Source organism: Oncorhynchus masou, chromosome 8, assembly GCF_036934945.1.
Source record: "Oncorhynchus masou masou isolate Uvic2021 chromosome 8, UVic_Omas_1.1, whole genome shotgun sequence".
Lineage (NCBI taxonomy): Eukaryota > Metazoa > Chordata > Actinopteri > Salmoniformes > Salmonidae > Oncorhynchus > Oncorhynchus masou.
The window spans coordinates 12,882,333-12,893,428 of NC_088219.1; the positions used below are offsets into that span (position 1 = coordinate 12,882,333).

Sequence of the window (11,096 nt, forward strand, 5' to 3'; positions counted from 1 at the left end):
TTTGCTAAATTCGAGAATTCACCCAATTACATTCCACGTTTAAGGTTGACGTAACGTTTGCGCTGCAAATCAAGACCATACCAACCGAATGTTGACTGTCATTTCCGTTTTCACAGCACACATCACCATCAACAACATAGCTAGGTTATAAATCTAGCAATAGTTGATCGCAAACTTTTTGTTTTACTTGAGTGAGACCAACTTCTTTCAACATGCCGGAACGAGAACGAGGAGAACGAGAGAGTACGTTGAATTTATTTGGCATTGTGTGAGCTAACGTCAGCTAGCTAGCCAACTAACAAAGATAGCTGATGTTCGCTACTGATAACTTTCCCCATTTGTCTGTGCAGCTAACGTTACTGAATATTACGTTTACACGTTGCATTAGCAATGTATATAGCTATATGGATTCATATTTCCAGACTCAAAAGACAACCGTAACTAACTAGCTAGGGGTGTTTGTTAGTTAGCAAGCTATGATAGGTAGCTAGCTAACAGGCTATTTAATAGTAGCTAGTCTGAGTAGCCACTGTTTGCCCATCGTGCAAAGAAAAAGTAACCTCTCAATTACCTAATTGTATATGTATAACTGCTCAATATGTCTATTTTGATAGCCATTTGTGAACTCTTAGCTAATTGTTTTTTTACTGCAGTGGCGTCAACCACGTATTAATTATTTAGTACAAGTTAACCTCATTCGATGCAGTTGAAGTGAAGCGCGCTCCAATTGGCACAGTTGCCAGTTCTCCCCGGGAAAATGGCGTCCGCAGGTACTAACTTCTTTATTTTACAGCGGAGTCGTTCTCCAACCCTCTGGCTCCGGATGGGCATGAGGTGGAGGACCACCGGTCAGCACTTCAGTAAGTGAGGCTTTTGTTGCCGTTTACAGTATTTGCATGACAACACATTTGGTCACCACATCAACCTTTGGGTCATGAGAACAGAGGACCCAGTGTGATGACACTTATTGAATATGTCTGAGATGTTTTGGTTGGTTCGCCGTACATTTTGGACGAGTACGAATGGTCTGAAAGTCTTCCAAGACTACCTTAGACTACACATACTGTGCGACTTAACCCTCCCCTCACTTTTTTTTTTTCAGGTCCAAGCTGACAAATGAGGACTTCCGTAAACTTTTGATGACCCCTCGTGCCACGCCCTCGTCAGCTCCCCCATCCTCCAAATCCTCCAGACATCATGAGTGAGTGATGGATTTACAGTGTCATAGAGTAGTCTGTTGGATCACGAATATATTAATGAAATGGCAGATTTGGGGATTAAGTCCAAGTACAGTCTTTTGAATCAACACTTCTAGAACTGAATTATCTTTTTTACAGGATGCCCCGGGACTACAGCGAAGAGGATGATCCTGCAGCCCGTAGACGGAAGAAGAAAAGGTGATTCTTTCATTAAGGGTGGCAGAGCCTATAATAACTGTCTCTTGTCATTTGATTAAACGGAATGTTTGTTGTCACACTGCCTGAGGTCTCTCAGCTGTCACCCACTGACCTTTGCCCTCTGCTACCCCTATAAGTTATTACGCCAAGCTGCGTCAGCAAGAAGTGGAGAGGGAGCGGGAGTTAGCTGAGAAGTACCGAGACCGTGCCCGGGAGCGTCGTGATGGCGTCAACAAGGACTACGAGGAGACAGAGCTCATCAGCACAACAGCCAATTACAGAGCAGTGGGGCCCACAGCCGAGGCGTGAGTTTCCCATAATGCTACTGTCTACTCCCCACCGGGAGTGGTGGTGTATGGACGTGTTCTGTATGAATGTCCATGGTGATGTATTGTGTCGACAGGGATAATTCAGCAGCTGAGAAGAGACGGCAGATGATCCAAGAGTCTAAGTTCTTGGGTGGTGACATGGAACACACTCACTTGGTGAAAGGGTTGGATTTTGCCCTTTTGCAGAAGGTCAGTCTATTGTCCTTTTCATGATGCTAGGGTTCATTAATAAACAGAAGCTGCCCGCCCAGATTCTTGGTCTTTGCCATTAGAATAGTGTTTCATGTTCCGGGGAGCTGGTCTAGTGGTAGTTCTGCTGCCCCCTGACCAAAATGCCCCTAAGGGCAGTGGTTTGATTCCCTTTCCACCACTCACTTCCTGAGCTTTATCCCTCTTACTGTCTCCCCTATCTACATGTTTAACCTGGACCTGTCAATAAAACTTGAGTCATGTTTTAGAAAAAAGGGGGTAAAAGAATAGCATTTTAACATAAAATGAATGAATCTGAAGATGCTTGAGCTCAGATGATCAGTAACAGTCATGTAGTAGTTGTAGAATGCCATCTATATTCTAGAAGATATCTGGTTTGAAGTCTGCTGAAGCTAAGGGGTGCTAATTCCAATGGGACACACTGTCATTGCTCCCTCCCTCGCTGAAAAGAGTGAATATACCAAGTAGGTCACCCTGTTCTATCACTCCTGCAGTGTAGACCCAGAGGTGAAGAAAACATCCTCTGCTGTGCCATATAATGGAACAAGCAAGGGACTGTGTCGACCTACAGGAAATAGTTGACATGGATATCATGCTTGTCTACTTGCAGGTACGTGCTGAAATCACCAGCAAGGAGAAGGAGGAGGAAGATATGATTGAAAAAGTAACAAAGGAAGTCAAGTATGTGTGTTTATATTTTCCCCACTTTTTATCATTATTTTCTCATAGCATAGAACGTTATTTTTTATCCTGAACGAGCTCTCCAGTGTCCTCATTCCAGAGAAATTAACCTGTATTCTTTCCTCCAGGAAAGAGATTGAACCAGAGGAGAAAATAGAGTTCAAGACACGTCTAGGTAAGTAATAGTCCTTATCTACTGGAATCTGAGCCCATGTAAAGGTAAATCACTCCAGTTGGTTGGTGGTGTTGACGGTCTCTCTGCTCCACCCTCAGGAAGGAATATCTACCGGATCATGTTCAAGGGCCGCCAGTTTGAAAGGAATGAGCTGTTCCTGCCTGGCCGTATGGCATACGTAGTGGACCTGGAGGATGAGTACGCAGACACCGACATCCCCACCACACTGATCCGCAGCAAGGCCGACTGCCCCACCATGGAGGTCCGACTGCACTGCAGACCACAATAACATACAATGTCTATTACAGTCCTGGTTTATGTGGAGGTATGCATAACCTCTCTCTCTTCAGGCTCAGACAACTCTCACCACCAATGACATTGTCATCAGCAAGCTGACCCAGATCCTGTCCTACCTGCGACAAGGGACCCGCAACAAGAAGATGAAGAAGAAGGAAAAAGGAGGTTGGCCTTAATGACTTTGATTGGTTCACAACTGGATACTGATACCTACCCCTTTTTTCATGGCATCCGTTTGTTTATCTACAGTTCACAATTAAGTGATTTCCAGTGGTTTCTTCTTACAGGGGTGAAAATTGATGAGAAGAAAGTTCCAGGACCAGAGGCAGACGTAAGGTCAGTGTTGTGGCTCTCCATAAAGGCAGTTTTCAGTTAAACACTTTCTGTTTCTTTGAAGATCTGTTGTTCCATTGAACTTGAACCATTCCTTTCTCCATCCTAACAGCATCTTTGATGACATCGGGGACTACGCCCCATCTACCTCCAAGGCCATCCGGGACAAGGAGAAGGAGCGCTACCGGGAGAAAGAGAGGGACCGGGAGCGGGACAGAGAGAGGGAGCGGGAGAGGGAGAGAGAAAGAGACAAGGAGGAAGAAAAGAGACGCCACAGCTACTTTGAGAAGCCCAGAGCAGATGACGATGAGACCGTGGAGACTGAGACAGGTAATTCATCAACCATATCATACTAATAACATGCTCTTTTTAAAATGTATTATTGATCCCCATTCAACCCAATTACACATTCTGACCTCTGGCCTGTCTATCTTCTTTGGACCATACAGGTCCAGGATCAGTGAAGGACCAGATCAAGCTGATCAATGAGAAGTTTGCAGCAACTCCCCAGTGGCCAGGAGAAACATATCCTTTTCACTGTTTGGGCCAGAGAGCCACATTATCTTGGCTTACATAGCTAGACTTAACAATGTCTTCATTCCCAGTATTTAGACTGGATAGAGGGGACATAGGTCTTCATTCCCGGTATTTAGAGGGGACATAGGTCTTCATTCCCGGTATTTAGAGGGGACATAGGTCTTCATTCCCGGTATTTAGAGGGGACATAGGTCTTCATTCCCGGTATTTAGAGGGGACATGGGTCTTCATTCCCGGTATTTAGAGGGGACATGGGTCTTCATTCCCGGTATTTAGAGGGGACATGGGTCTTCATTCCCGGTATTTAGAGGGGACCTGGGTCTTCATTCCCGGTATTTAGAGGGGACCTGGGTCTTCATTCCCGGTATTTAGAGGGGACCTGGGTCTTCATTCCCGGTATTTAGAGGGGACATGGGTCTTCATTCCCGGTATTTAGAGGGGACATGGGTCTTCATTCCCGGTATTTAGAGGGGACATGGGTCTTCATTCCCGGTATTTAGAGGGGACATGGGTCTTCATTCCCGGTATTTAGAGGGGACATGGGTCTTCATTCCCGGTATTTAGAGGGGACATGGGTCTTCATTCCCGGTATTTAGACTGGATAGAGGGGACATGTTTTGTCCGCTGGCCTCCTTAACTGCGAGCTACTGCTGGGTCGCGTGGCCGTAAAGAGGAGAAGCTCGGAGACTTCTTTGGCATGTCCAACAGCTATGCTGAGTGTTACCCAGCTACGTGAGTCCCCCGATTCATCCGTCACATCACTGTACTTAAGTAGGGTGGACACTGGGCTTAATATACCAGGTAATTTGCTGTAGTGGGTGTACCTGTGTGATATGGGCGTTCTCTCTCTCTCTCTGTTCTCAGTATGGACGACTTGGCTGTGGACAGTGATGAAGAGGTGGACTACACCAAGATGGACCAGGTTGGTGCTTCATCTTTTAATCCTTAGACGCCTCCTAGATAGACCTTTGGGTTGATAGTCTGCCATCATGTCTTTCTAGTCATGTGACAGTTGTGGTGTGGTTGACATACTTTTGACCTCCGTTTCTGTCTCTGACCTCTATAGGGTAACAAGAAGGGTCCTCTGGGTCGCTGGGACTTTGACACTCAGGATGAATACAGTGAATACATGAACAACAAGGAGGCTCTGCCAAAGTAGGTTATCTTAGCGCTTTGTCTCAACAATGAACCTGGAATCCCTTGTTTCATATGTTCATAATAGCACACAGCGATAGACACGTCATTAGATTCCTTGGCATTTCTATGAACGGCTTTTCATCGGGCCAAGTAATTAATTGCAGACAAACTGTGTTTGTCCTTTCAGGGCTGCTTTCCAGTATGGCATCAAGATGTCTGAGGGGAGGAAGACTCGCCGCTTCAAGGAGACCAATGAGAAGGCAGAGCTGGACAGGCAGTGGAAGAAGATCAGTGCTGTGAGTGGATGGTTTAATGGCTCTGTTAACAGGGTTGTGAGTGGACGGTTTAATGGCTCTGCCAACCTCTCTGGGATATGTGGGACGGTAGCGTCCCACCTCGCCAGTGAAAATGCAGGGCGCCAAATCCAAAACAACAAATCTCATAATTAAAATTCCTTAAGTATACAAGTATTTTACACCATTTTAAAGATATACTTCTCGTTAATCCAGCCACAGTGTCTGATTTCAAAAATGCTTTACTGCGAAAGCACCACAAATGATTGTTAGGTCACCACCAACTCACAGAAAAACGCAACCATTTTTCCAGCTAAAGAGAGGAGTCACAAAAAGCAGAGGTAAAATTAATCACTAACCTTTGATCTTCATCAGATGACACTCATAGGACGTCATGTTACACAATACATGTATGTTTTGTTCGATAAAGTGCATATTTATGAAAATCAAATTTTACATTGGCGCGTTACGTTCAGTAGTTCTAAAACATGCGGTGATTGTGCAGAGCCACGTCAATTTACAGAAATACTCATTATAAATGTTGATGAAAATACAACTGTAATAAATGGAATTAGAGAGATACTTCTCCTTAATGCAACCGCTGTGTCAGATTTCAAAAAAACTTTACGGAAAAAGCAAACCATGCAATAATCTGAGTATAGCGTTCAGTCAACAAAGCAGCCAAAAAGATATCCGCCATATTGGGTGGTCGACATTAGTCAAAAATAGCACTATAAATATTCACTTACCTTTGATCTTCATCAGAATGCACTCCCAGGAATCACAGTTCCACAGTAAATGTTTGTTTTGTTCGATAATGTTTATCATTTATGTACAAATAGCTTCTTTTGTTAGGGCGTTTGGTAAACAAATCCAAAAGCGCATCCAGGTCCCGCCGAACGTCGGACAAAAAGTCCCGTTACAGCCCGTAGAAACTTGTCACATTAAGTATAGAATCAATCTTTATGATGTTTTTATCATAAAACTTCAATAATGTTCCAACCGGAGAATGCCTGTATGAAACGAGAGCTAACTCTTGTGCCCGCGCCTCAGAGCCTGTGGCAATCTGCCTGACACCTGACTCATTCCTCTCATTCGGTCCCACTTCACAGTAGAATCCTCAAAGTTCTAAAGAATGTTGACATCTTGTGGAAGCCTTAGTGGGATATTGGTTATGTTGCACTTTCTATCTACAATAGGGGCTGCGTTAAACTACATGCCTCAGATTTCCTACTTCCTGGTTGGTTTTTTCTCATGTTTTCACCAGACATCAGTCAGTTTTTTCTATCCAATACTACTAATAATATGCATATATTAGCATCTGGGACAGAGTAGCAGGCAGTTTACTCTGGGCACCTTATTCAGCCAAGCTACTCAATACTGCCCCCCTATTACCAAGAAGTTAACAGGTTTGTGAGTGGACGGTTTATTGGCTCTGTTAACAGGCTTGTGAGTGGATGGTTTAATGGCTCTTAACCTCTCTGGTACAAGTGGGGCGGTAGCATCCCACCTCGACAGCCAGTGAAATTGCAGGGCGTCAAATTCAAAACAACAGAAGTCCCATATTTAAAATTCCTCATACATACAAGTATACAAACCATTTTAAAGATAAACGTCTTGTAAATCCAACCACAGTGTCAGATTTCGAAAAGGCTTTACTGCGTAAGCACACCATACGATTATGATAGGTCAGCGCCTAGTCACAGAACACCATACAGCCATTTTCCAGCCAAGGAGAGGGCTCAAGTCAGAAATAGCAATTAAATTAATGACTTACCTTTGATTGTCGTGGGTTCGATTCCCGCTGGGACCACCCATATGTAAAAGTAGTGGCCCCAGCCGACTTGTAAGTCGCTTTGGACAAAAGCGTCTGCTAAATGGGATATATTATTATTATTATCTTCATCTGATGGCACTCCCAGTTCTCCATGTTAAACTACATATGTTTGATAAAGTTCATCTTTATGTCCAAATACCTCCTTTTTGTTTGCGTCCAGTAATAGTCCAGTAATCCAAATGCACAATGCGTGGGCACTAAGTCCAGATGAAAAGTCAATGGTTCCAATAGTTTGTTGAAACGTCAATGTTTTTATCATAAATCTTCAATAATATTCCAACCGGACAATTCCTTTGTCTTTAGAAATTAAAAGGAACGGAGCTCGTGCTCACAGCCGCGTGCAGGACTTATTAACTAAAGGCTTTCAACCAGACCCCTGATTCAAACAGCTCTTATCCCCCCCCTTTCATAGTAGAAGCCTGAAACGTTCTGAAGACTTGACATCTAGTGGAAGCCTTAGGAAGTGCAATCTGACCCCATAGACAGTAAATTGGATGGGCAATCACTTAAAACTACAAACCTCAGATTTCCCACTTCCTGGATGGATTTCCCTCAGGTTTTCGCCTGCCATATCAGCTCTGGTATACACAGACATTATTTTAACAGTTTTTGGGAACTTTAGAGTTTTCTATCCAAATCTACTAATTATATGCATAGGATATGCAGGCAGTTTAATTTGGGCACGCTTTTCATCCAAAATTCCAAATGCTGCCCCCTACCCTAGAGAAGTTAACAGGGTTGTGAGTGGACGGTTTAATGGCTCTGTTAACATGGTTGTGACAGTTATCAGGGTCTACTGAGACATAAACCAGGAAAGGTTGTTTTATTAATCATGTGTTTTGTCCGTCACAGATCATTGAGAAGAGGAAGAAGGCTGAGGCAGATGGGTGAGTACATTTCCTTCTGACATCCTACAGTTAGTGTACATGACTCAGCGCAGACAGAGGGCAAGATGGTGGTGGGAGAGGACAGAGAGCAAGATGGTGGTGGGAGAGGACAGAGGGCAAGATGGTGGTGGGAGAGGACAGAGGGCAAGGTGGTGGTGGGAGAGGACAGAGGGCAAGGTGGTGGTGGGAGAGGACAGAGGGCAAGGTGGTGGTGGGAGAGGACAGAGGGCAAGGTGGTGGTGGGAGAGGACAGAGGGCAAGGTGGTGGTGGGAGAGGACAGAGGGCAAGGTGGTGGTGGGAGAGGACAGAGGGCAAGGTGGTGGTGGGAGAGGACAGAGGGCAAGGTGGTGGTGGGAGAGGACAGAGGGCAAGGTGGTGGTGGGAGAGGACAGAGGGCAAGGTGGTGGTGGGAGAGGACAGAGGGCAAGGTGGTGGTGGGAGAGGACAGAGGGCAAGGTGGTGGTGGGAGAGGACAGAGGGCAAGGTGGTGGTGGGAGAGGACAGAGGGCAAGGTGGTGGTGGGAGAGGACAGAGGGCAAGGTGGTGGTGGGAGAGGACAGAGGGCAAGGTGGTGGTGGGAGAGGACAGAGGGCAAGGTGGTGGTGGGAGAGGACAGAGGGCAAGGTGGTGGTGGGAGAGGACAGAGGGCAAGGTGGTGGTGGGAGAGGACAGAGGGCAAGGTGGTGGTGGGAGAGGACAGAGGGCAAGGTGGTGGTGGGAGAGGACAGAGGGCAAGGTGGTGGTGGGAGAGGACAGAGAGCAAGGTGGTGGTGGGAGAGGACAGAGAGCAAGGTGGTGGTGGGAGAGGACAGAGAGCAAGGTGGTGGTGGGAGAGGACAGAGAGCAAGGTGGTGGTGGGAGAGGACAGAGAGCAAGGTGGTGGTGGGAGAGACTTGTCAGAGCCGCTCACTGTGCTGTACAGTAGTGACCTGCATTTTGCTTACACTCCAAAAGGAGGAAAACATCAAGTACAACTGCCTCATCTCTCCACTCCAGAAATACTGCATCATGCAAGATGCTGCCTAAAATATTCTCAAACATCAATGGTAGATTGTCAATTATGATAAATTCCCACTGCTCTATATTAATTTTACTTTTTATTTCAGGGAGAAACCGAAGAGGCCAAAGTATTAATGTTCTCCCATCTTACATAATTTGGAACATGTTAAATCTTGCAATATATTGTATGCTAAAAATCCTGTTTGTATTTTGTGGAATACTAGATTGTGTATTATGATTACTTTATCTTTTTGTCTTGGACATGTAACCATGAAGGAGAATTGGAGCACAATGTTATGCAGCTTTTACAAACTGTCAATGTCTCTTAGGTAACATCCAATAAATAAGAATGAAAAAGTTCATTGCTTTGTCATACATTTTATTTCTAAGAAATGTCATACGACAAACACTTGACTTCTCACATTTTGTTAGTGTAGATCTACACAGTGTAGATTTTTTGGGTTCACAATCTACACAAAATACTGTCAAAGTAGAAGAAAAATTCTAACATTTCTAAAAAAAACAAAAACATTTTGATTAGATAAATATTCAACCACCTGAGACAATACATGTTAGAATCGATTTGGCAGCGATTACAGCTGTGAGTCTTTCTGGGAAGTTTCTAAAGAGCTTTCCACACCTGACTTTTTTTATTCATTAAGTGCTGTCAAATTGGTGGATGATCATTGTTAGACAACCATTTTCAGGTCTTCTCATAAACTTACAAGCAGATTTAAGTCAACTACTTCAGCCACTCAGGGACATTCACTGTCTTGGTAAGCAACTCCAGTGTAGATTTGGCTTTGTGTTTTAGGTTATTGTCCTGCTGAAAGGTTACTCTCCCAGTGCCTGGTGGAAAGCAGACTGAACCAAGTGTTCCTCTAGGATTTTGCTTGTGCTTATCTCTATTCAGTTTACTTTTTGTCTTAACTCCCCAGTCCTTAAATATTACAATCGCAAACCGTTTTAAAAAGTCACCATTTGGCCTCATGGTGAAATCACTGAGCGGTTTCCTTCATCTGAGTTATAAGGAAGCCTGTGTCTTTGTAGTGACAGTATTGATACACCATCCAAAGTGTAAATAACTTCACCGTGCTCAAGGATTTGTCTGCTTTTTACATTTTTATACATAGGTGCCCTTTGAATCTGTGTATGAAATTCACTGCTTGACTGAGGGGCCTTACGATTATCTGGGTGTGGGGTACAGAGATGAGAGTCATTGTTAAACAGTCCATGCAATTTATGACTTAACTACATGTGTACTCCTGAACTTACACTGAACAAAAATAAACCCAACATGTAAAAAGTGTTGGTCCCATGTTTCATGAGTTGAAATATGTTCCATATGCACAGAATACTTATTCTCAAATGTTGTACACAGATTTGTTTACATCCCTGTTAGTGAGCATTTCTACTTTGTCAAGATAATCCATCTGTCAGGTGTGGCATGCCAAGAAGCTGATTCAACAGCATGATCATTACACAGGTGCTGGGGACAAAAAGGCCACTAAAATGTGCAGTTTTGTCACAACACCACAGATGCTTTGAGGGGGCATGCAGACTTCAGGAATGTCCACCAGAGCTGTTGCCAGAGAATTTAATGTTCATGTCTACCATAAGCTGCCTCCAACATCGTTTTAAAGAATTATGCCCAACCGGCCTCACAACCGTAGACCGACCATATGGCGTGTGGGCGAGCGGTTTGCTGATGTCAACTTAGTGAACCCCAGTGCCCCATGGTGGAGGTGGGGTTGTGGTACGGGCAGGCATAAGCTACGGATAATGAACACAATGGCATTTTATCGATGGCAATTTGAAAGTAGAAATACCGTGACGAGATCCATTGTCGTGCCATTCAACCCTCACCATCACCTCATGTTTAGAATAGAATAAAACTTTGGCATCACCTTCCATTAAAATAATCACATTCTCACATCATACACATTTAAACCAGTCAGTCCATCATGTTGTACACTGACAACA

The 11,096-nt window shown here is 44.4% G+C and overlaps 1 protein-coding gene across 1 annotated transcript; it reads left to right on the forward strand.

Annotated features, from left to right (window-relative positions):
- Positions 1 to 64: 64 nt before the first annotated feature.
- Positions 65 to 9,475, forward strand: ik (IK cytokine). The gene is made up of 19 exons (XM_064971503.1): positions 65 to 243; positions 794 to 860; positions 1,103 to 1,201; positions 1,338 to 1,397; positions 1,535 to 1,702; positions 1,801 to 1,915; positions 2,547 to 2,617; positions 2,746 to 2,792; positions 2,891 to 3,054; positions 3,143 to 3,254; positions 3,377 to 3,425; positions 3,535 to 3,752; positions 3,872 to 3,945; positions 4,606 to 4,691; positions 4,824 to 4,881; positions 5,026 to 5,114; positions 5,284 to 5,392; positions 8,079 to 8,113; positions 9,221 to 9,475. The coding sequence occupies exons 1-19, from the start codon at positions 213 to 215 to the stop codon at positions 9,246 to 9,248; spliced, it is 1,680 nt and encodes a 559-aa protein (XP_064827575.1). The 5' UTR covers positions 65 to 212; the 3' UTR covers positions 9,249 to 9,475.
- The last annotated feature ends 1,621 nt before the right edge of the window (positions 9,476 to 11,096 follow it).